Here is a 21,345-nt window from a genome sequence, read left to right as displayed (position 1 = left end):
GCATAAATAATCTAATCAAATACTCTGTAACTGCATGTTTAGTGCAAGATCCCCTTTACTGTATATGAATACAAAAGATTAACATACGTTAAACTACCATTTGATTTTACATTACATTCCAGACATGTTTACTTCCATTTTCATCCTTACAGTTGTATTTAGGCTATTATAGCGCAGCATTATAGAATAACTGGTATCCACTTAAACTGCAATTACGGCAGGGTGATATGTTAAGGTCAAAGGGCAAATGGGGATAAATATTGACAGGTGAACAAAGAAAGCACATAAACCCACACAATATAGCCCTCTCTTCACATCCAGCTGTTTTCATTTTGTGATCTATAATAACATGTGTGTTCACACCGAAAAGGTCCTACACACCAGTAACACCAACTTAATTTCTGGGTCCCACTCCAGATGAGCTATTCTCTCTACTGCCCCCCACCCCCCACCCCCCCTCCCCCACCAACACCATTTTTTTGTTCTGTTCTGTAAAGAGTTAATTAATTAGATGCTTAACAGAAAAACAATTACAATTGATGGAGATTGTAGGCCTTTAAGTTGCCTTCCAGCTTTAGGAAATCCACCATTTCCATGGCATAAAATAATTGTCTGTTGCGGCAGACGTTGTGTCACCTTCGAAAACAGAAGGACAGGCTTGTGGATGTGCTGTCTCTTCTGTCATGTTGTCTGTACAGGTTTCATGCCTACATGCTCAACTAAACAGTACAGGCACCCATTTCTGCCAGCAGCTGTCAGATATTTTAAAAGTACTATTCCTTATTCATGTGGATGTTGGACTGGATATTATAAATGGATTATTCAAGAGGAATGCAAACTATTTTATAATGATTATTTTTAGTATGTCGTAATTGTTACTATTCTTTAATTTGAATTATGGTTTGCCTGTTTGCTGGTGGTGACAACTTAATCCTGCCTTTGTAATGTAGCAGTTCTATTCTACTAAAAAAAGACTTCCCAAAAAAAGTGCATAAATGTTCAGTACATCATCCAAAATTAAATATAGTGCATTTTGCTACTCTTTAAGGACTGCATTTGTAACTACATATTATAGAACACTTGAATATGCATTAATGTCCTAAGGAATGATCACACAATATATTACGGTTAGGTTGACATTGAATATATGAAACCAACTGCTGTTGTTCTGTTGCATACATCTTTCAAAAAGAAAATACAGGAATTCAACAAGAAAACATTGCAGTTTTATTCTCGGTATTGAGAATAACTTTTTCTGTTGGTTACTTAAAAAAATAAAAACAAAGTTTGCTATTGTACAGAGATAAAACAGGACAGGACACACCAGTGATCCAAATGTATACCTCGATACTGAGCGAAACCATTAAACCATTTACCATTGTTTCTGTTTTTTTTTTTAACATACAAAGGTTGGAGAGACACATACTCTGAAATACTACTGTCATCCCAAATCTGTCAATCTGTCATGTACCCCCCCATGTCGATAAACACTGTCAACTCATTGCTAAAAAAATGCAAACCGTCCACGTTTGTTTGATTTTCCTTTCCTCATACGGGACTGCTAGTCTGACGTACTCTGAGGTTGGCAGAAGCTGGAGGCAACCACCGCTGCATCAAAACTTAAAAAGGTACAACAAAATGACAGTCAAGAGGAGGCAGGGCGAGCTGTGTGGAGATAGCACTGCGCTGTTCACGTCGTGCACAGCTCCTGGGCCTGCAGGTTCCCAAAGAGAGAAAGCAATTAACACCACAGCCATGGATCTCAGTGCAGGTTACTCAGTGCAAACATTTTCCTGGATATGAATATTATCATGTACTACACACCTGGGGATCGGACGGGAAAGGTTAAATTTGAGACTGAATTTCAGCATTGCTTGAAACCAGTGGTCTTTAAAAAGGCTCTGCTTTTTTATTCCTTTTCCACCTGCTCATGCCATAGAAATGTGTATAGGAGATCCATACCCATTTTTTTAGACTGCTCTTCAAATGTTTACTTTTTAAAGTACAAAAATGGGTTACACCTATGATGAAAAGCAAATGCTTTTGTATGAAAAAAGTCATTTTTCTACAGCCCACCTGAATGACAATATGGTAACAAAGACCATGTCATGGGTAACATTATTACCTGTGTCAGAACAACAAGAAGCCTACTATCCTTTTTCATAATTAGATATGTAATTCAGTCATTTTATGGTGTTGGAACTATGAAAGTATTCACAGTGAACAGTAAGTCAAAAAAAAAATCATCAGTTTTGTTGGTGGGAAACATTGTTTGTTGGAATACAAATTATTTTTTTAAATAATAAACATTTAAATTACAATTACTAAAGATTAAATTAGAACAGTAACAACATTTTGATTTCATATTATTGTAGGATCTGCCCCACAATCTAGTGCTATTGTTTGATGGGACAGCACAAACGTTTGAGCGGATATTATTTTCACCATTCAGAAACTGCTTCAGTAGCAAACTGTACAAATCCAGATATGCAACATATTATATACTGTGGCCATTATTGTAAAGACTATATTGCTTTGTTTTAATAATTCATGAAAAAAATCCTACCATACAATATTATGCTGGCATTTGTTATCCCCATGGTGTTCATTGCCACACAAGTGTAGTTTCCATAGTCCTCTTCAGAAACGTTGAAAAAGATAAGCATGGATTGTCTACCTTTGTTTTCAATTTTAACTCCATTGAGTCCATTGAAGAGCCTGCAAAACAATTAAATATGTACAATTAGTGCAAAATTCCTGGCAAACAAATGTAAATCTGGTATCAGGTCTGCTGTAATCCATGAATGTAAATGACCCCAGATCACCTGCCCTCAAACAGATTTTAGAGCTACCAAATATATCATTTATACACAAATGTCCAGTGCACATACTTACTGATCTAACAGACTAAATTAAAAAATCTGGTCATAAAGAAATATTAATAACTAATATAAATGTAAAAGAAAAGTCCATATAGTTGAAATACTATAATGAAAATAATCTGCTTAAATCTTTGTGTGCCAGAGTTCAACATAATTCAAGATAGTCATTTAAAATAATCTCACTAAATTATTCATATCACTTTCATTTTAAATATGATTATTTCGCCTCGATGGGGCTTTGATTAGATCTCAAAGCACCTACTTACAGACAGAGGTATTTTTGTCTTTGAGTCTATTTTAGATTATAGTCAATTTTGAATATTTCATTGAAATCAGCACAAGGTTTTCAAATGCTGATAGCATCAAAGATATTCTCATGATGCTACCTGAATGAATACAATGCATATAGTTTCTAGGGCATATGATTACTCCAGTTTCTTCTCAGTTATTTGATCTCCTTAGACATCACTGAAGGGATATGAAGTAGCATTACAATGTTTACTTGGACACAGAAGATGCAGTTAAGTGTAGTGTAAAGTCAAACAATGTTCTTATTACACAGCATACGGCATTGAAAACAAATAAATCATATCTACCATCCTAATAAAGTATCCCCCTCCTACCCATTCTCTGAAGATGACTAATCACTGAAGAATGACAATTGTCAGAGATTGACAATCGGTATCTGACAAATTGCAGGGTGCCCGAGACTCGTGAGAAAAGAAAACCTTGGCCAACCCGCCCAACCCTATCCCCATCAGAACAAAGCCAGTTTATCTGCCAGTCCTTGTCAACAAATGACCTGGTGTCGAATCTGCACTATAAGGCTCAGCCTGCGGTCAAAGCAAATGCATTGCTGAGCGAGCCAATGGGCAGCCCATTGTTGTGTTGTTTTCGATTAAAATAGCCATTAGATAGTATTGCATTTTAGAGGCCAAATAGCTAGCTTGCTGATTTTATTTTCTGCCAGTTAGCTGGCTTGTTCATTATATTATACAGCAAATAATGTTGTCAAAGGAGTACTCTTGCTTGCTAGCTACCTTATTTTATTACAGCCAGCTACGCAAATCATCAAAGACCCACATACCTGTCATGATATATAAAGATCCGCCATTTGTAGACAATGAGGGCACCATGAATTAATATCGTCTTTGAAAAACAATAGTGCCACCATTCCGTTACACATTAATTTTAATGGCAGACCAGGTGTTTCTTCTAACTAGCAGAAAATAAGTACATAGGTCATGTGAGTAGCATGGTGTTTTTATATGCTGAAATGTTTTTGTTGTGGAGAGTAAAGCCAAGCAAATATTCACTTTAGCTTGATGTTCAAACTTAAAAGCTCTCATTCTCATTCTTTTAACCAAACTTATGATAACTTCACACCAATCTTATGATTATGTACTCATCTCTACAAAGGCACCTAATTAGTGGCATTACCAAAACCAAGTAGGAACATCTACTTTCAGAGAAATTGAAAAAGCAAGGTTCCATTTCTGTAATGAATCATATGAGAGACTTGATACCTCCTGAATGTCACTGGCTACTAGCAGTGATGTTAAATCAGGCAGAACTGATGCAAGGCTTACGAAATTTAAAAGCATACTCCTTTTTCGAACTTGTACTTGCCTGCGGTCCTCTTTATACCATGCAAAATCTGCCAGGGGAACTGCAGAGGCCTCACACTGTAGGATGCCCTTCTGACCGACAGGAGTTCCTGTACTCCTGACATCTGAAATGAAGGGTGGATCTGCAGGACACCACAAATTGGAGAGTTACCTTAAGGATTGCAACATGGTCAAGCAGGATTATGTATAGTTCCAAACACAAACAACAGGATTAACTCAAAAAAGATATTTGCTGTTATTTTTTTACATGACATTTTATGTTGAAAGTGATACTGAAACAACAATTCATGAATATTCACTATTGATTTAATTTGAAGTTTCTACAAAATGAATTTCTCCCTTTTTTGCTGCTGGTAATTAATATCACATTTTTGCAATGCTTTCATTTCATATTCAAAGGTTTGGTCATTAGGTTTCTATTAAATTTAAGAGATGTGGACTAGTACGTTCCATATGCCATTTTGTTATTTTGGTCTTATCTGCATTCAGGTATTTTTGCTTGTTAGATGCTTGTGGTTAAGATGCTCTGCCTGAAATTTTGAGAGAGCGAGACTCTGTTTCCTTAACTTCATGTGATTTTCCTTACCATTGTGTATAATTTCACTGCTACCTATTCTCAAGCCTTGCTGAAAGTTAAAGAAATTCAATAGTCTTTAGTCCCTGTGTTCAATGTCTGCAGTACACTGCAGTCTCTAAATGTGGCAACTTTTGTCACACAGCCACTATATTGTTTAATACAGTGACCTTCATATTTTTATTATCTTTATATAAATGACAATAATACTTACAGTTGACTGCTGCCGTTTGTATACATGAACTTGTTTGGTGCAATTGACCAGTACAGAATGTGATCACTAAGTTCGTTGACTGTAACCCAGTCACTTTGTATTTATCCCTTCACCACTGACAAATGGTACATTTAGGCATGAATGCTTAAGTACAAACATCCTTTATGACTGATCCATGCATTGGGCATGCATTGTATCTGACTCTTCAATATTTAAATATTTGACTCATTCAATACAATCAAGTAGCTGGGGTAAATATGAGAAACATAACCCAAGGAAAGAACAAGCTGGCCTCACTTAACATTCTCTTTGCTTACAGTTTACGGTGATCTGCACAGTCCTCACGTCGGGGGCTGATATGTCGTTGTTGGCACTGCATTCGTAGATTCCTGACTGTTCTTTGGTGATGGCTGTGATCTCTACATATTCCCCTTCGTTCATGAAGCCATGGCCTGCAGCAAAAGAAAGGAAACACAAACTTTATTTGCAGAGAAAGCAAATTTTCAATGGTTCATTGCAATGAGAAGTCAGGGATTTCACTGATGGATTGGTCTCTAAAATATGCTGCAGGAGGCCCTGATGCAGCATAGGGAAGGAGCTCTCTATAAATAGTGTCATTTTTCAGTGGCACCAAAGTAGCAAGCATCCATTACAACATGTAGAATAGCTAGTTAACTTTCTTTGCAAAATGTAGGAGGATATAGTGCTACTTAAGCGCAACTTTCAACAACAAAATCAGATACAATTAAATCAATTGCTGTGGGTGCCATGCATTACAGTACCACTGATTAATGGTCACAGCAGGCTACCCGCACTCCAGAACCGAAACTTGCCACACTCAAACAGGCTAATCTCATCACTCTGTCTTTAAAATGGTTGGGGGCCCCCCCTCTGAAAGTTAGGATTCACTTAGCCAGTTGAATTACCCAGGGTGAGCCTTCATTTAAATGAATCAGCAAAAAATAAAGCAATCAATCCAGACTATTTTATTTTGTGATCTGTGATTCACTTATGAGATATGACTCATAATTGTTCCATGTTTCACTGTTCCTCAGCTATTGACTGTGGAGATGTTGTGATTGACTACTGAGATTTGAGCTCGGGGGTGCTAAACAGATTTCAATGATCAAAAAAGGGCAACTAATAATAAAATATTCTGTTAAAAAGATTCTACAGTAGCCGAATCACAGCAGAAATATCACTTTCCAGGTCGCTAGAGAAAATCATTCTGCCTTAAATAGGCAATGCAAACCAAGTCTTTATTATCTAGTGACTGGATGGCCAAACGTGGCTCACCATGGACAGCTTGTTGGCATTTTGATAAAAGAGAAACTAACAAAAAAAAAAGCTTTGCATTAATATTTGCATCCAAGAAGCAGTGATGGGCATTTATTCTGACATTGAAAAATCTAAGATGTGCTATTATTAAATTAGTTCCACTTTGAGAACTCGGCCTGTATTAACATTTATGCCGATAGAAAACACCTTTCGATAACAGTTTTGCACATTTTAAGCATTTAACATGTCTGCATGTTTTTAAAAAACATATATACACACCACTTATGCATACACTCATTTAAAAAGATGAAGCAAAAAAAAAAATCTTTTCATATGCATGTATTCAAACACCATTTATTTCACATTACAACTGAGATAACAATGCAAGGTAACAACTACAGAATGATTGATAAATTTACATAAGATTTATATTTTAATACTACCCATACACACACGAATCATTCAATTTTCCTGTTCAATTAAATATCACTTTTTATATCCTAAACTGCTGGCGCTTATAATTCTAAATTAATATGTGTACATTTCATAGCAATCCCCACTTTGCCTTCCTGTGGCAAAGCCTTTAATAATGTACTGAAGATGTCAATACTAATCCTCATCTCTCTCTGTCCTGAAACACATGTGTCTGACTCAGTTATTTCTCTGAAGAGCTGAAATCGAATAGCACATTCAATTAGAAATATCCCATTCCCCATCAGTAGAAATGTCACATACAGCAATAACTCCACATTAGCATGATCTCATTAAACTCACAGGCAATGGCCTGCCCTTGTTTCTGGTGCTGGTAGAGGATTCATTTGTAAGATTGCAGCATGGAAATTCTCCTGTCTCTTTTTATAAGTTTAAAGGTGGGAGTGACCAACTGTGGCAAAGCAACTGTAAACAACAACTGTACTGTACATCTCACAAGTGAACATTTATGTATGTATTTATATGAGTGACAGAATAGGACGTCTTTGCATAGTAAAAAAGTGACACTAAATGTTTCCCTGTCTTCACGTTTTCTTATGGTGGTAACTAATGACCAGGCAAAAACTTAACGGCACAGGTTAGGTTAGCTAAGTGAATTTTGCGAATCAAACAGTACTTCATCTGAATAAAGGCATTATAAAGGCAATGCACAAATTCTGGAATTTTAAAGTAAGTAAAACTGTACACAAGGAAGTAAATATTAATTGACAATTAACTAAATATGCTTCATTTAACACCAAATGTTTGTGATTGTGGGAGACACCTCAACATTTCTAAATATTGAATAAATTCAGTTTTTTGAGTATGCATCTGTTGCACTCATAGAAACTAATCTTCAACATTACTTCCCTTATTAAGACAGAAAGGTTATGTTTTTAAAATGCACCTGCTAATGACACGCAAACACACTGATTTACTTCATTAGCCTGCTTTTTATTTAGAGTTTTTCTGCACAAACAATACTGATATGACTAGATATTCCTTCATAGTTGGTTCAAGTGTTCTGATTCCCCTCCAGGCACCGCAGGGGACAAAAACAGAAGATTTGGTCAAATGTAGAAAGCTGGAGATTATCTAATCATGACTGAGATCTAAAAGAGCATGTAGAAGAAATATTCCACAGTACAGACTGAGAGGAGGTCTAGTGTTGACTTTGTGCGGACTGTAAACTGGTGTAGATGGGTCCTGGCAAGAGAGTGGCCTGCTGTCTGAGATACGGTCCGTTCAGATGGACTGCACAGTGAGTTGCCACAGCAGGGATCTTACGACTGTGAAGGGCTTGATATCTGGAACCTGTTCACTACAGCAGCAGGTGTTAGTAAGAAAAAAAAAACATCAAACAAATTAATATATAAATGAATTTGCAGCCAACCAGCAACCATGAGCTTAGTTGAATTCACTTCTATATGATTCTTTTTATATTAGGGGAAGTAATTATTTTGTTCTGATCAACGGAGCACAACGGTGGATGATACCAATCATTTAAGATGTCAATCATGCTAATCTTTATTAATCCTGATGATAATTTAATTTTCGAAGAGAAGAGTTTTTAAAATTGTTTTCAAATGAGTGGAGTTTTTAAAAGGACACACAATTAAATATATGGCTGTCAGTCTTAAAGAATACAGTGAGAAAGAAGCCAAGGGGCTCGTAAGGTTTATCTAAACTGTCCTGGCTGTCTACTAAGCAGGGGTTATTAGCTCACTTTTCTCCTGCCTTCTCATTTTTTTGCATAGGTCCACCTTGTGCCGGATGATATCAAGATCCTGTATCTAGTCCAACATCTACTATGGTACAGATACACAAAAGGGAACTGTCTGCATCTCCTGTTTCCACCTTACAGAACTAAATCCCATCAGTGAAAAGTACAGTGTTTAATTTCAGCCCCGGTTCACATGCCCTGGTGCTCTCCTCTCCTCCACTCCGCTGAGGAGTGAAGCATTGGGACGTTCCCTTTGGTATCTCTACGGACGGCAATGTGGGGTCCTGGCTTACGTGGAGAAAATTATGTGCCTGATAAGAATTTTTTCTTTTTCAAATAATTAAGTACGGGACAATGCAGTTATGAAAATTATATAATGGGAAAAACAATATTTTAATACTATACATTTTTAATTAGTGTACATATCTACATTAAAATAAAACTATTAGTGAAATTAAGCTGCTTTTATCGTGCTTGACTGTAATGGAAAACCGATATATGCGTGAATAACAAAGCAATACATGCGTCAAAGAAAAACCAATAGGTGTGTCAATGACAAACTAATACATATGCACATCCATCCAATACAAATGACACTCAAACCAACAGGTGTGTAAGTAGCAAACCAATACAAATGTAAATGACTAACCAATACATAAGCACATAAAACCAATACATGAGTGAATGAAACCAATATAAGAGCCACTCAAACCAATAGGTGCGTAAATTACAAACCAATCGATGTGTAAACAGCAAACCAACATATGTGTGAATGACAAACCAATATAAACATAAATGACAAACCAAGACAAATGAAAATGACAAACCAATACATTAGCACATCAAACCAATACATGAGTGAATGACACCAATATAAAAGACAATCAAACCGATAGATGCGTAAATAGCAAACCAATATATATCACACTCAAATGAATAGGTGTGAAAAAGCCAAACCAATACAAATATAAATGACAAACCAATATATGCATCACTGACAAACCAATACATAAGCACATCAAACCAATACATGAGTGAGTAGAACCAATATAAGAGACTACGAAACCGATAGATGCATAAACAGCAAACCAATAGATGCATCAATGACAAATCAATACAATCATTAATGGTGAAACCAATACATAGGTAAATGACAAACCAATACATACGCATATTATACCAAGTAAATCAAACCAATATAAATGACACTCAAACCAATAGATGTGTAAACGACACACCAATATATGCATGAATGACAAACCAATACATGTACACATCAAACCAATATCTACATATGCAAACCAAACCAATATACAGTATATATACACACTAAATGGATCATTTTTTCCTAAACAGCACCCCATAACCCACTCTCATGAAAGGTAAAGTGATAGGCCAGTGCACATGCACAGTGGGCAAATGTTCATGAGCTACAGTGCTACAGTCTCTTCCATTACATGCCGTGCCCTAGACAGGATTACATTTGGTAATTTGCCTATTGCCTTACTTAGATGTTGCATGCTGAGGGTTTTGCACAGTTACATTGAAGTATTTAAAATTCTAAAAGAGATGAATGAAGGAGCAATTTAAGCAATTTCAACCTAGGTTCTGGCAACAGAACCAGAGAGAACAGGTGGATGTTAGTTAAAAGTAAATTTCACGCTGAGACTAGAATGTTTCTCTTCACACTGTTATTAGTGCACAGAACACTTAAGGATCTGTGGTGGCTACAGAGACCCATGGATCATTCAAGACCAAACCATATTCAAAAGTTCTCTCTAGTTGTACTGTCTTTTGAGCTACTTTGTATTTTTTTCATGGTTGTGTCAAATATCAGTTTTTATTTAATGTTATATAGATATTAATATGTATCAGTTTTTTTACTATTTAAATGCATTAGAAACTGTTGAAAAAGTTGATTATCATTATTTTACAAAAATGAGAATTACAATATGGAGATGTACACAGTTAACATGCACATCATGAGGCACAAATAATATCTAGATATTTTAGATTTAGGATAAGTAATATGAAAATGTTTATCCTCCTAGATGAGTTTGTTTTGGAAAACCAACACCTTGAATGGCACTGGTCCTGATAAACATGTGGTTCCAGAAACCTGAAACTTGAAAAACTCAAAGTGTTTGATTCATCCAAAAAGAAAGAATAGAGTCAGCAAAAAGAATCAATCTCTCAATCACCACAGTCTGCTTGTTAGTCTAAAGTTTCACTGACACTGCCATGGGACTGGTAGTTCAAAAGTGACACAACCAAAGACAAGTCTGCTTACTATTTAACATAGCCTACTGTTTCATTGACACTGCAGATACAGCAAATATTTACAAACATTTCCACACCAAAACCTCATGTGATTTCTGCTGCTGTTTGAATTCCCTGTTTGGCAGCAATATGAAGCTGCATATAATGTACAATGTGTGAATCTAGGGCATGCCATTTTAAATGTGCTGTAAAGTAGCAATAAAAGAGCTTCAACCAATTAGCGACAAAAGACATTATTGCTGTGCAACATATTCCTTCCAAGTATTAATTTACATTACATTTCTTTCAAAATGTAGCTTACACATTTGTTTTATTTCTGTCTATTGGCCTATATTGCATAAATTTCTTTGCAATAGTGTTAATAATACAAATGAAATTACATCTGAACACATAAAAATGAAATAGATAACTCTCAGTCCCTGTTAAATATGTGGTCTTTGCCATACATTTTATCACTGACAAATGTTTTGCTGGGTAAAACATTTGTCTCATGTGCAGTTTAGCAGATTGAATAGGTATGTGAAACTGTTCATTCTGATTTTCTTTCTGAGGGCAGCGTAATATCAGATTTATCTGTATTCATCTGAATTACGAGCACTGAATACCCATTTTAATTCTATGACAGCTAAGGGCATATTGAAAATAAAAACTTATACAAATGCCATTCATTCTGTAGACAGATACAGACAGTTAACAGACAGTTAACTGAGAAATTAAACCGATGTTTCACACCACCTTTGCCAAAGTTAACACATTCTGTGCTTTGAATTTAATGGATTCATATGATGAGTATTGACATATTTGATATTTAAAAGCTTAGTCATGGTGCACAGTAATAGACTTTAAAGGTGCCTTCTCCAATGAGTTTCTCTAATGACGCTTCATTAGTCTGACTCCTTTTAATAACAACGAATCCCCAAAAGTTGTGTTTCATTGACTCCAGATGGACTGCTTGCAGGAAGTTCACATGTATTAGCCTGACACTCCCGCTCTCCTCAGACCAAACAAATGTTTCACTGACACTACAGTGGGCGTAGAAGTTCATCTGTATTAACACAGGCATTAATCTTCAAACCCGATCGTGTGTCATTGATACTTTGGGTGCTGACTGGAAGTTCTCATACTCACAAACGCACATACTGTGATCAGTGATGGTGTCATGATAAAGGGAAGTTAACCTGGGGCATGAGGCTCATTCTCTTCCACAAAATTACCAGTGTGGTCCATGTGAGGAGGGGAGGAAGCTGAATATGTATGTAACTGTCCGTCCACTATGAGACATCACATGGACAGATAATAGGGTAGAATTTGCTTTGCTTGGCTAAGAACAAATTTCCACAGTTCATCCTTCATTGAAGGCAAAGTCTTCAGCTGCCAAGAGACAAAGTTACGACTCTTTAATACATTGCAGTGAATCACATTTGTTTAAATGTGGAGTTAATTAATTTCATTGTATCAATTTGTTTTTAAAAATGGAACTTTCAAACTCTTCATTTTGAATTTTCAAATAGCCTCATAATTTGAATTATGGAACATTTACAAAAATTCCCAACAAATTAAAAATCAAAGAGTAAAATGAATTTGCAATAAATTGTCAGTGTCAGCATTTCTTTCAGAATGCAAAATACATATTTAGCTGTTTTTAGTAGTTTATATTTGAATAACTAATATTATTGTTATGCCTATTGTTTCATTCACCTTATTCTAACACATTATCAAAGTAGATAAATGACAAGGTATTCATATGTACAAAAACTAGATCTCCCATGAAAAGTAATATCAAAACATTATAACCAGTTTAGACACTATCACCCTACACAAACTGAATAAGCACTGTTCCAAAGCAATTCTACCATGTCTTTCCATAATTCATTTCATGTAACTTGGCCTTGCAATTTTTCATCTCACCATCTAATTCTCTGTATCTTACATAAATTAGAGATGCTTTGTTAAGCTTTATTGACAATACTATACTTATTTTTTTTATTATTTTAAATCCCAAAAATGAACTGTCCATGATCTTTACATTGGTTCATTTTTTGTCTCCTGTTAAAAAAAATGCTCTTAAAACCTTCATAGTCACTTAATATTCAAAATCTCTCCATTGCCACCTTAATGAATTAGAGACAATTTAAAGCTGTGATGACCACACTCATACCTCACTCCTGCTGCCATAGTTTAAATGGGTTTTGGAAGATCAAGATTGTAACTTAGTTTGTTGGTCAGCAATCACGTCACTCTCTATGGTTATATCCTTCATATTCTTCGTGCTCTTCTAAGTGACGGTCCTTTAAAAGTCTCATAAAGACAAAGCTTTGGTGTAACGTGCATGGAGTGCCCTGTTTCAACCCAGGGGAAATTGCTGAGTTGTTCTTACAATCTGTCATGCGATGCAGTATTACCACAGCTTTTTTTTCTCAGGGGGCACAGATTCCTCCCTCAGGAATAGATTTCTCCCTGGAAGATGAATTTATTTTCTCCCTTAAGAGGAGAGGTCTGCTGGTTGCACAATAGCTTGGGGCTCAGAAGCTAGTGCAATGTTTTTGAAGTTTTCTCACCTCATTGCTGTTTGGTTAGCCTAGTATTGAGCTGTTTGAGAGGTTGCGGTAATATTTTACTTTGCTGGCTGATCAATCTCCCAGTGGATTTATGATTGTGACTTCCTATGGAGACTACAAACAGGATCATGACACGAAGTTGAGAGCTCAATGCCTCTCAAGTACTTTTGATTTTTGACAAAGAAATTCCTTCAACACAGTGGTTCCATCCACCTGTAAGCAGTTTGAACCATGAATATCCACTGCCCTGTGCTAGAAAACCAGTGTCTGTACTCAGTAAAAAATGCCATGCATTCTTGTAATACAAATCAAGAATAATACCCTTTTAACGCAAACTAAATAAAATCAAAACATGTCACTTAATGGTAATGCACAGGGCCACGCTTTTATTAAACACTTCAGTGTACTGTACAATAACATCAATAAAGTCCAACCATTTAACTGAGTACACATCACCTAAAGAGGAGACAGAGAAACTATTTTAGCTAAACTGGGTCAAATGAGGAATTTGGCTGGGACACTGGGCAGTAATGCGCAGAGAGCATTTCAGGGGTAGGGGCACAGAGCTGAGAAAAAGGGCACCTCCAAGGGGGTGCTGGGAATGCCTCTGCTGAAAAAATAAGTGCAGTTCTAGGCCAAAGCAGCCAGGACTCCAACTCCACCAGGACCCAGTCAGTGCACGCATCTGACAATGCAATGTCAGCCAATGTTCTTAGCAAAGAATAGAATGGGGTATATAATGACCAATAACGACTAAAGGGAGTGCTTCAATGTCTTGAATGTCTTTGTGCTTTAATGTCTCTGCCAAAAAGGTTAGCTAAATTTAAAAACCTTTCAATGCAGGTGTTTTAGAGTATGACTGTTGAGTTATAAGAATTTGAAAAAGCTGCAGCTGCTTAGGAGTGAATTGTAAAAACTGAAAACTTCAGGGACGATTATTCCTTAAATGATGATTACCATTACCAAGATAATTTCTCAGATTGAGACGAACTGTGAGCTCACGCTGAGAGCATTCCAAATGACCATTGTAAGGATATTAACTCAATGGCTTGAAGTGTAGACAATAAGTACTGCATACTGACTACTGCGAGAATCAAATTATTATCCTGCTGCACAACTCCTCTTCCCCCAAATACAGATAAATCTTTACAAAGCAAAGTAGGCTGAGGGCTACCATCATGTGCCAAGAGAAAAGTAGGTTGTACACAGCTTTTCTTGTCACAGCTCAAGAAATGATAAGATATGAATAGAAACCAAAACAAAATAGGTATATTCTAAAAGGAATACAAATTAATTACAACCCTAGGCAGCTCCACAGAAGAATATGCTGGTTGGTATTTGGTTAATATACATACACATATATTACATATTCAAAGCATTCCATAGTAACCATTTTACTCCCCCACTGCTTATTTAAAGCAAGATTGAAAACTGTAAGTGCAGGAGTCTTTGCGGGATGTGTATATGTGTGTGTGTGTGTGGAACTGTATAACTATCAAAGAGGCACAAATGGGCTTTATAAGTGCACACACACACACACACACACATACATACACATATATATACTGATGAGCCAAAACATTATGACCACTCACAGGTGAACCGAATAACGTTGATCATCTCCAAACAAAGGCACATGTCAAGGTCTGGGTTGGTTAGATGGTATGCGAACAATCAGTTCTCGTAGTCAACGTGTTGGATTCCAGAGAAATGGGCAGGAGTAAAGACCTGAGTGATTTTGACAAGGGCCAAACTGTTATGGCCAGATGACTGGGTCAGAGCATCTCTGAAACAGCAAGGCTTGTGGGGTGCTCCCAGTCAGCAGTGGTGAGTACCTACTGACAGTTGTCCGAGGAGGGACAAACCACAAACTGGCGACAGGGTGTTGGGCACCCAAGTCTCATCGATGCGCGAGGGCAACGAAAGCTATCCCGTCTGGTCCGTTACAGGACTTGAAGGATCTGCTGCTAATGTTTTGGTGCCAGATACCATAGGACACCTTCAGGGGTCTTGTAGAATCCATGCTTGGTGGGTCGGCGCTGTTTTGGCGGCACACGGAGGACCAATACTATATTAGGCAGGTGGACATAATGTTTTGGCTCATTGGTGTGTATATATATATATATTTCCAATGTCAATGAAAATTGAAACTGCAAGGCAAATATCATACCCTTCTTAAATAAAGCCATTACCTCATATTTTCCACCCTGATAGTTCAACCATGACTGTTTGATGTCTGTCACAGAATAACATGTACAGTCTACTTCGACAAAAGACAGTACAGGAACCCTTTAAAAACCATTTAAAAGTAAATTAATGACAAAAGGTGTATAGACTAGAAAATTGTCTGCATCTGTTCAGAAGATCCAACGCTTATTTTTTGGATAGTATAATGATATTTTCCTGACAAAATGGATGAAAAGCATACAATCTACCCTTCCTTTCATATCACTGGCAATTGTGCGCTTTCATCCGAGAGCTTGCAGGCCACATTAATTGTGCATCTAACAATGCCCTAAGTAACAGGCATGAACAAAGCGAAACATTTAAGCATTTGCAACAGCACTGTAGCACTGTAGGAACAGTGCTAAACATACTGCGTTTGCTGAGAGGCCTGGCTAGATCACCGCGAAAACAGGAGCTGATATGCACTGAAGTGTGTGCAAAGATGCACTGTAGAACAAAAATGCAAGTCCCACAGCAATTATATCCAGTGGATTGTAACAGTCCCCCTGACATTACAAAGCTGTCTGTTCTTGCTTTTGGACAGATTATTAGACTTGAAGTGAAAGAGTGAAAGTGACTGTGGGGATGCATGAGAAGAAATAAATAATGGAGCCATTTTCATCTGAGCAAAGCTCTGGAGATAAGATACACCCGTTACATTAGTGAGATTAGGATCTACACAGCGGCTTCTCATATAACACCCAGGTAAAAGACTTCTGTGTATCCCTCGTACTTTTCAGAGGTGACAAAAAGACATGGACCAATGAATACATTTCTGCAGACCAGTTTTTTTTTAAACCGTAAAACCGTTCCCTTCATGTAAAACCATGTGACAGATTAGTGGGTTATTCATACATGTAAATAGGGCAATTTACTCAGTTGTGTGCTTAAAAGTTTAAAACATAGCCGAAAGAGATATATATTACTATATGCAACCATGTGTGTTCTTACTAGGGTGGGAATGATCCATTGCACTGCAGACTGAGTCTCTGTTAGTCTTACAGAGCATCAATATTTTGGAGATTCATTCCACCAGTTTATCTGTACAAAGAGTAATTTGGCAAAAACAATAAAACAAAACATAACAAAAAATATGTACCATATTAATCAGGCAACATATTAGAACAAAAAGAGAATTTTCCTCTAAAATGGCTGGGCAGTTTTTACTGAATTCAGGGGGCAGTGCATCCCATTAGAACCCAACTGTACTCTGGATTTAATTTGACTATTACTGCAATTTAAAAACAAAATAAAATTTCTCCATAATATATTGGTTTATACTGGCATTTACAGCAGTTACAAGCTTCAACATATTTGTCTCTCTCTTGTTATGAAGCCAAAACACTGAATATGTGGGCACACTTTCTGTCCATTTTTGATTTTCAAAGTGCTTATATTGTGTCAGTGCTGCATCTGTAGCTATAGAGTTTTCCAAGCAGCCTACTGCTTATCTTGTAATGCACATGTTCACTGGGTGCATGGTTCAAATGCTTATTTTTTCATGTACTGTTAAGTATAAAGTCTTGTTTTTTTCTGTTATTAATATGTATATTAAAACCCTGAATATACCTTATAATTGTGTATTGAGCAGGTGCTTCACATGAATTCGATGTTATTAATTATATTACTACTGGCTAACGCAAATAGGAACCCATTCCAAGGGAGGGGGAGAATATTTCTTTTGCAATGTGGCTGTCATTTCTGGCTCAGAGTTCCATGCTCAATAGATGTTGTGAGCGCATCCCTGTCGGACCACTGTGCGCTGTTTTTGGACAAACGGTGGCAGTAGTTTCGGAGCAAGATGCAGCAGCATCTGTTCTGAGTGACTGGTTAGCTAAAACTGCGACAAAGTCGGAGATGGAAGAGGAAGTACATCGTCACACAGGAGGTCGGACTGGGGTCTTAGTGAGCTGAGGGAAGCTTTCATTTTGATAGACTTCATGGATGAGACAGACGGCACACACTCCACACAGCTGCTTGAGGGAGGCTCAGTGATTCAGAGGGATCTGTGACGGTGGAGCCAGTATTAAAGGACTTGACTTGCTGTACGACAGTGTCAAACTTCATTTCGAGCAAAAAATGAGAGCCATAGTATTATGCCTCACGATGGTGGACACAGGGGGAGAGAAGTCTTGGTATCATAAGCTTCAGGAGACAATTTGTGGTGGAAAATGGATGCCTCAGGTTGCCTTGGCAGCTGTCTATCAGGGTAAAATAGTGGATTTAGCTGCTTTAAGAGCAGTAAGGGAAGCTAACTGGTGCTCTTTAAAGGTGAACTGGGGAACAGTGAAACACAACCTCCTCCTAATTCTCTCAATGCTTCTAGAACCCTGGGACTATGGTTTTCAGAGCCATTCGGTAAAACAGATATGCCCTGCATGCAAAGCATTTGACTACATGAGGCAAACGTTTTTCCCAGGCTTTTTACAATTAATCACTTGCCAGTTAGGAAAACTGGGCCACAGTGTAGCGTAATGGTGTAAAGGAGTGGGGATCAAAGGTTGCCAGTTCAGTTCCCAGGTGGGCCACCCTGTTACACCCTTGGGTGCAGTACTTAACCCAGATTGCTTCAGTAAATCTTTAGCTGTATAAACAGGTAACATGTAAAAATGATTAGCTGTATAACTCACTCTGGATAAGAGTCTAATATGCTAATCTAATGCATAAACCACCAGTTTACTCTATGTACATGTACAGCTCATTGTATTATGCAAAATCATACCTCAGTAAATATTACCAGTTCACTATTTAAAACAGGCAGTCATTATTTTATAATGTACTTACTACAGCTTTAACAGATCTTATTTCTAGTACCATACTGAAATTTAATATTTCTTTCTTTTGAATTTACTCCTCTGATTGATGCAACACAGAATCAGTATCAAATTTCCAGCAAGTAAACCTTCATGATAATAAGGTTTTCTAGGATAATTTCTTTTTAATTAGCAAAACAGAACTCAAAGATCACTCGAGTCAATTAGATTTATTAATCAAATTCCAATGATAAAATCTCAAATGTGTTCTAAGCAACTGAAATGGCTGAACTAATTTGTGTTTGAAGTTTGTGTTTAAGAGATTGACTGTGGGTCAGTCCTCAAGGGCCACAAGTCTTGAAGAAGTGTAATCATACTGATTCATGACATGATTTATTGCAATAGCTCATATATGTATATATAATTAGATTTTCATGTAATACACAGATATTGGACACCAAATGACATGGTAATTGATATAATGCCCCAATAACCTTACAAACTTGACAAAGCCTGCAGCAGGTAACACATCATTTCATAGAACCCATAACCTGTTGAGTTAAAAAAAGTTACAGATAGTAAACATATGCCAAACAAAGCCTCTTAGTCCTTTGTTCAAATATGTAGAAAAGCTGCAGAAAAAAAGAAGAAAAGGGAGAAAAAATATCATAGCAGCTGACAACCAAAATCACCTTCGAATGTGACGAGTGCGAAACACAAAAACCTGCAGCAGCCGCATGTAGACGACCGCTAATTCCAAACGAACCCCTCTCAGTGTCACTGCAGGAAAGCTGAATTTCTCTTGCTGTCAGTTCTCTTGATTGATGGCCTTCAATAAATAAAACCGGTGGGCACATTGCCACTTTTCCTTAAGTTCAGTGATTTACTTCCCATAATGGTATCCTGCCATCTGTCTTTTAAAAGCTGTGGCAGTCACTTACGGTGCTACTGAATTAACCAGGGTTGCTGCCCGGCCCCCTCTCCACCTGCACCTGTGACAGGAGTGACTTTCCACACCTTTCAAGCTGTATTGTTTGATAAATGTCAGGGTAACTTCCAGAAAACTTTCTCGTCCAGTTGGATCAAAGTGATTTATAGAAATAGGTTTGTTGGTTGGTTGCTGGTTACTATAGTTTCAAGTATTATCATATGGCAACACCTCTACCCCTATTTTTCCAACTGCATGCAGATAATTACACCAGATGAATTTTCAACATGTAGCTCTACTGCAGCAAACAATGTCTTTCTAAATCTTTGCTGTGTTCTCAGTCTTGACCCACAGGAAACTACAGTAGGGTTGTCATGGAAATCTGCTCCAGAAAGGATAAATAAACAAATGAAAAGGAAGAAAATATCAGCATTATGTGAGGCTGTGATACTAGGATCCAGGAGGACTCTAAAATTGTGGAGGAGATGTGGCTTTGGCTGTCACTTCTCGAACCTACACTATGTTCAAGTGTGGCAGACTGACAAGTACCATCCCACTGAGATCTCAAATCACTTCCAGTCTGCTCAATGTCATGCACTGTAGAGCACCATGCTTCTATTCTTCAGGGGGAATCAGCTCCCTCAGAAACATGAATGACTTGGTTTCCAAATGGAATACTGGGCTGGTCACCAACATTAGATGGAGATCATTTAAGTGCCAGCATTCAAATGTGCAAATGACAAAACACATCAGACATCCAAGCAGTAACATTTACCTGCAAGTAATTCATCCTGGCACATGTCATTGCTGACTCAGTAATCATCATCTTTTAATCCCTGCCTTCTAATTTCAGACGGATTGTCTCGAGTTCCAGCTCTCCTTTAAATGCCTCTTTGAAACATATTGAAATCTGATGTGCACTTTGCATCACCTTGGTACAATGGATGCCTTTCAACTCTTGTATGTAATGATACAAAATACAAAATTTAACAAGGCTTACAAATCATTTTTTTTTTTCAGTTATTTCCCCTCAGTCATTTTAAACAGCTCAGTTACGATTCTTGCTTGGACTGATGGAAAATGCTTTTCCATAAAATAATATAATAAATAAAAGTAATAATAAAAGTAACTCGAATGTGGCATCTGAAATCGTGACTATGATTAAAAAATCATAACAGTCATGCTGTCACTTTCATGTGTGGGCGGCAGTGTAGCATAGTGGTTAAGGAGCAGGGCTCGTAACCGAAAGGTTGTCGGTTCGATCCCCGCTGGGACACTGCTGCTGTACCCTTGGGCAAGGTACTTAACCCACAATTGCCTCAGTAAATATCCAGCTGTATAAATGGATAACATTGTAAAGAACTGTAACCTATGTAAGTCGCTTTGGATAAAAGCGTCTGCTAAATGAATAAATGTAAATGTGTGGAATTTCATGAACCAGTATAGCAGTTATGTAATGCAGACTGTCAGTGAAGCAGATCAGAGAACATTACATCTCTGGCTAGTGGCCAGATGTAGAATTTCTTGTTTTATGAGTTTAAAAATGACCTTAGTAGGTAATAAAGGAAGTAATTTACCTCAGTAAATGTGTTAATTTGTTAGAAGTCAGTTTGTTCCTGTGATTGCAATCTACTACATCTGTCTCAAACACCCTTGAATACAGTTTACTTAGCTTCTACTTTTAATAACTGGGGACTTTACTACATGGTTACTTTCATCACATTTGAAGCAATGCGTGATTGGCTGTTTCAAGCCATGTTTTCCTGGCATTTAACCAAGATAATGAGTGAACCATTCCATCCTACATATCAATTAATTCTCTGTACTAAT

At 37.2% G+C, this 21,345-nt stretch overlaps 1 protein-coding gene across 2 annotated transcripts in view; it reads right to left on the bottom strand.

Annotated features, from left to right (window-relative positions):
- Positions 1-1,459: 1,459 nt before the first annotated feature.
- Positions 1,460-21,345, bottom strand: part of opcml (opioid binding protein/cell adhesion molecule-like) — a 335,174-nt gene continuing 315,288 nt past the window's right edge. For both annotated transcript variants that reach the window (XM_036524561.1, XM_036524560.1), the window contains 4 exons: positions 5,616-5,750; positions 4,512-4,632; positions 2,567-2,718; positions 1,460-1,714 (listed from right to left, as the gene is read on the bottom strand). In XM_036524561.1, the coding sequence (XP_036380454.1) occupies positions 1,614-1,714; positions 2,567-2,718; positions 4,512-4,632; positions 5,616-5,750 (509 nt within the window). In that variant the 3' untranslated portion in view covers positions 1,460-1,613. The remainder of the gene's footprint in view (positions 1,715-2,566; positions 2,719-4,511; positions 4,633-5,615; positions 5,751-21,345) is intronic.

This window comes from Megalops cyprinoides, chromosome 3 (assembly GCF_013368585.1).
Source record: "Megalops cyprinoides isolate fMegCyp1 chromosome 3, fMegCyp1.pri, whole genome shotgun sequence".
Classification (NCBI taxonomy): Eukaryota; Metazoa; Chordata; class Actinopteri; order Elopiformes; family Megalopidae; genus Megalops; species Megalops cyprinoides.
Note: the sequence above shows the minus strand (reverse complement) of the source record. Positions and strands in the feature narration are given on the sequence as shown.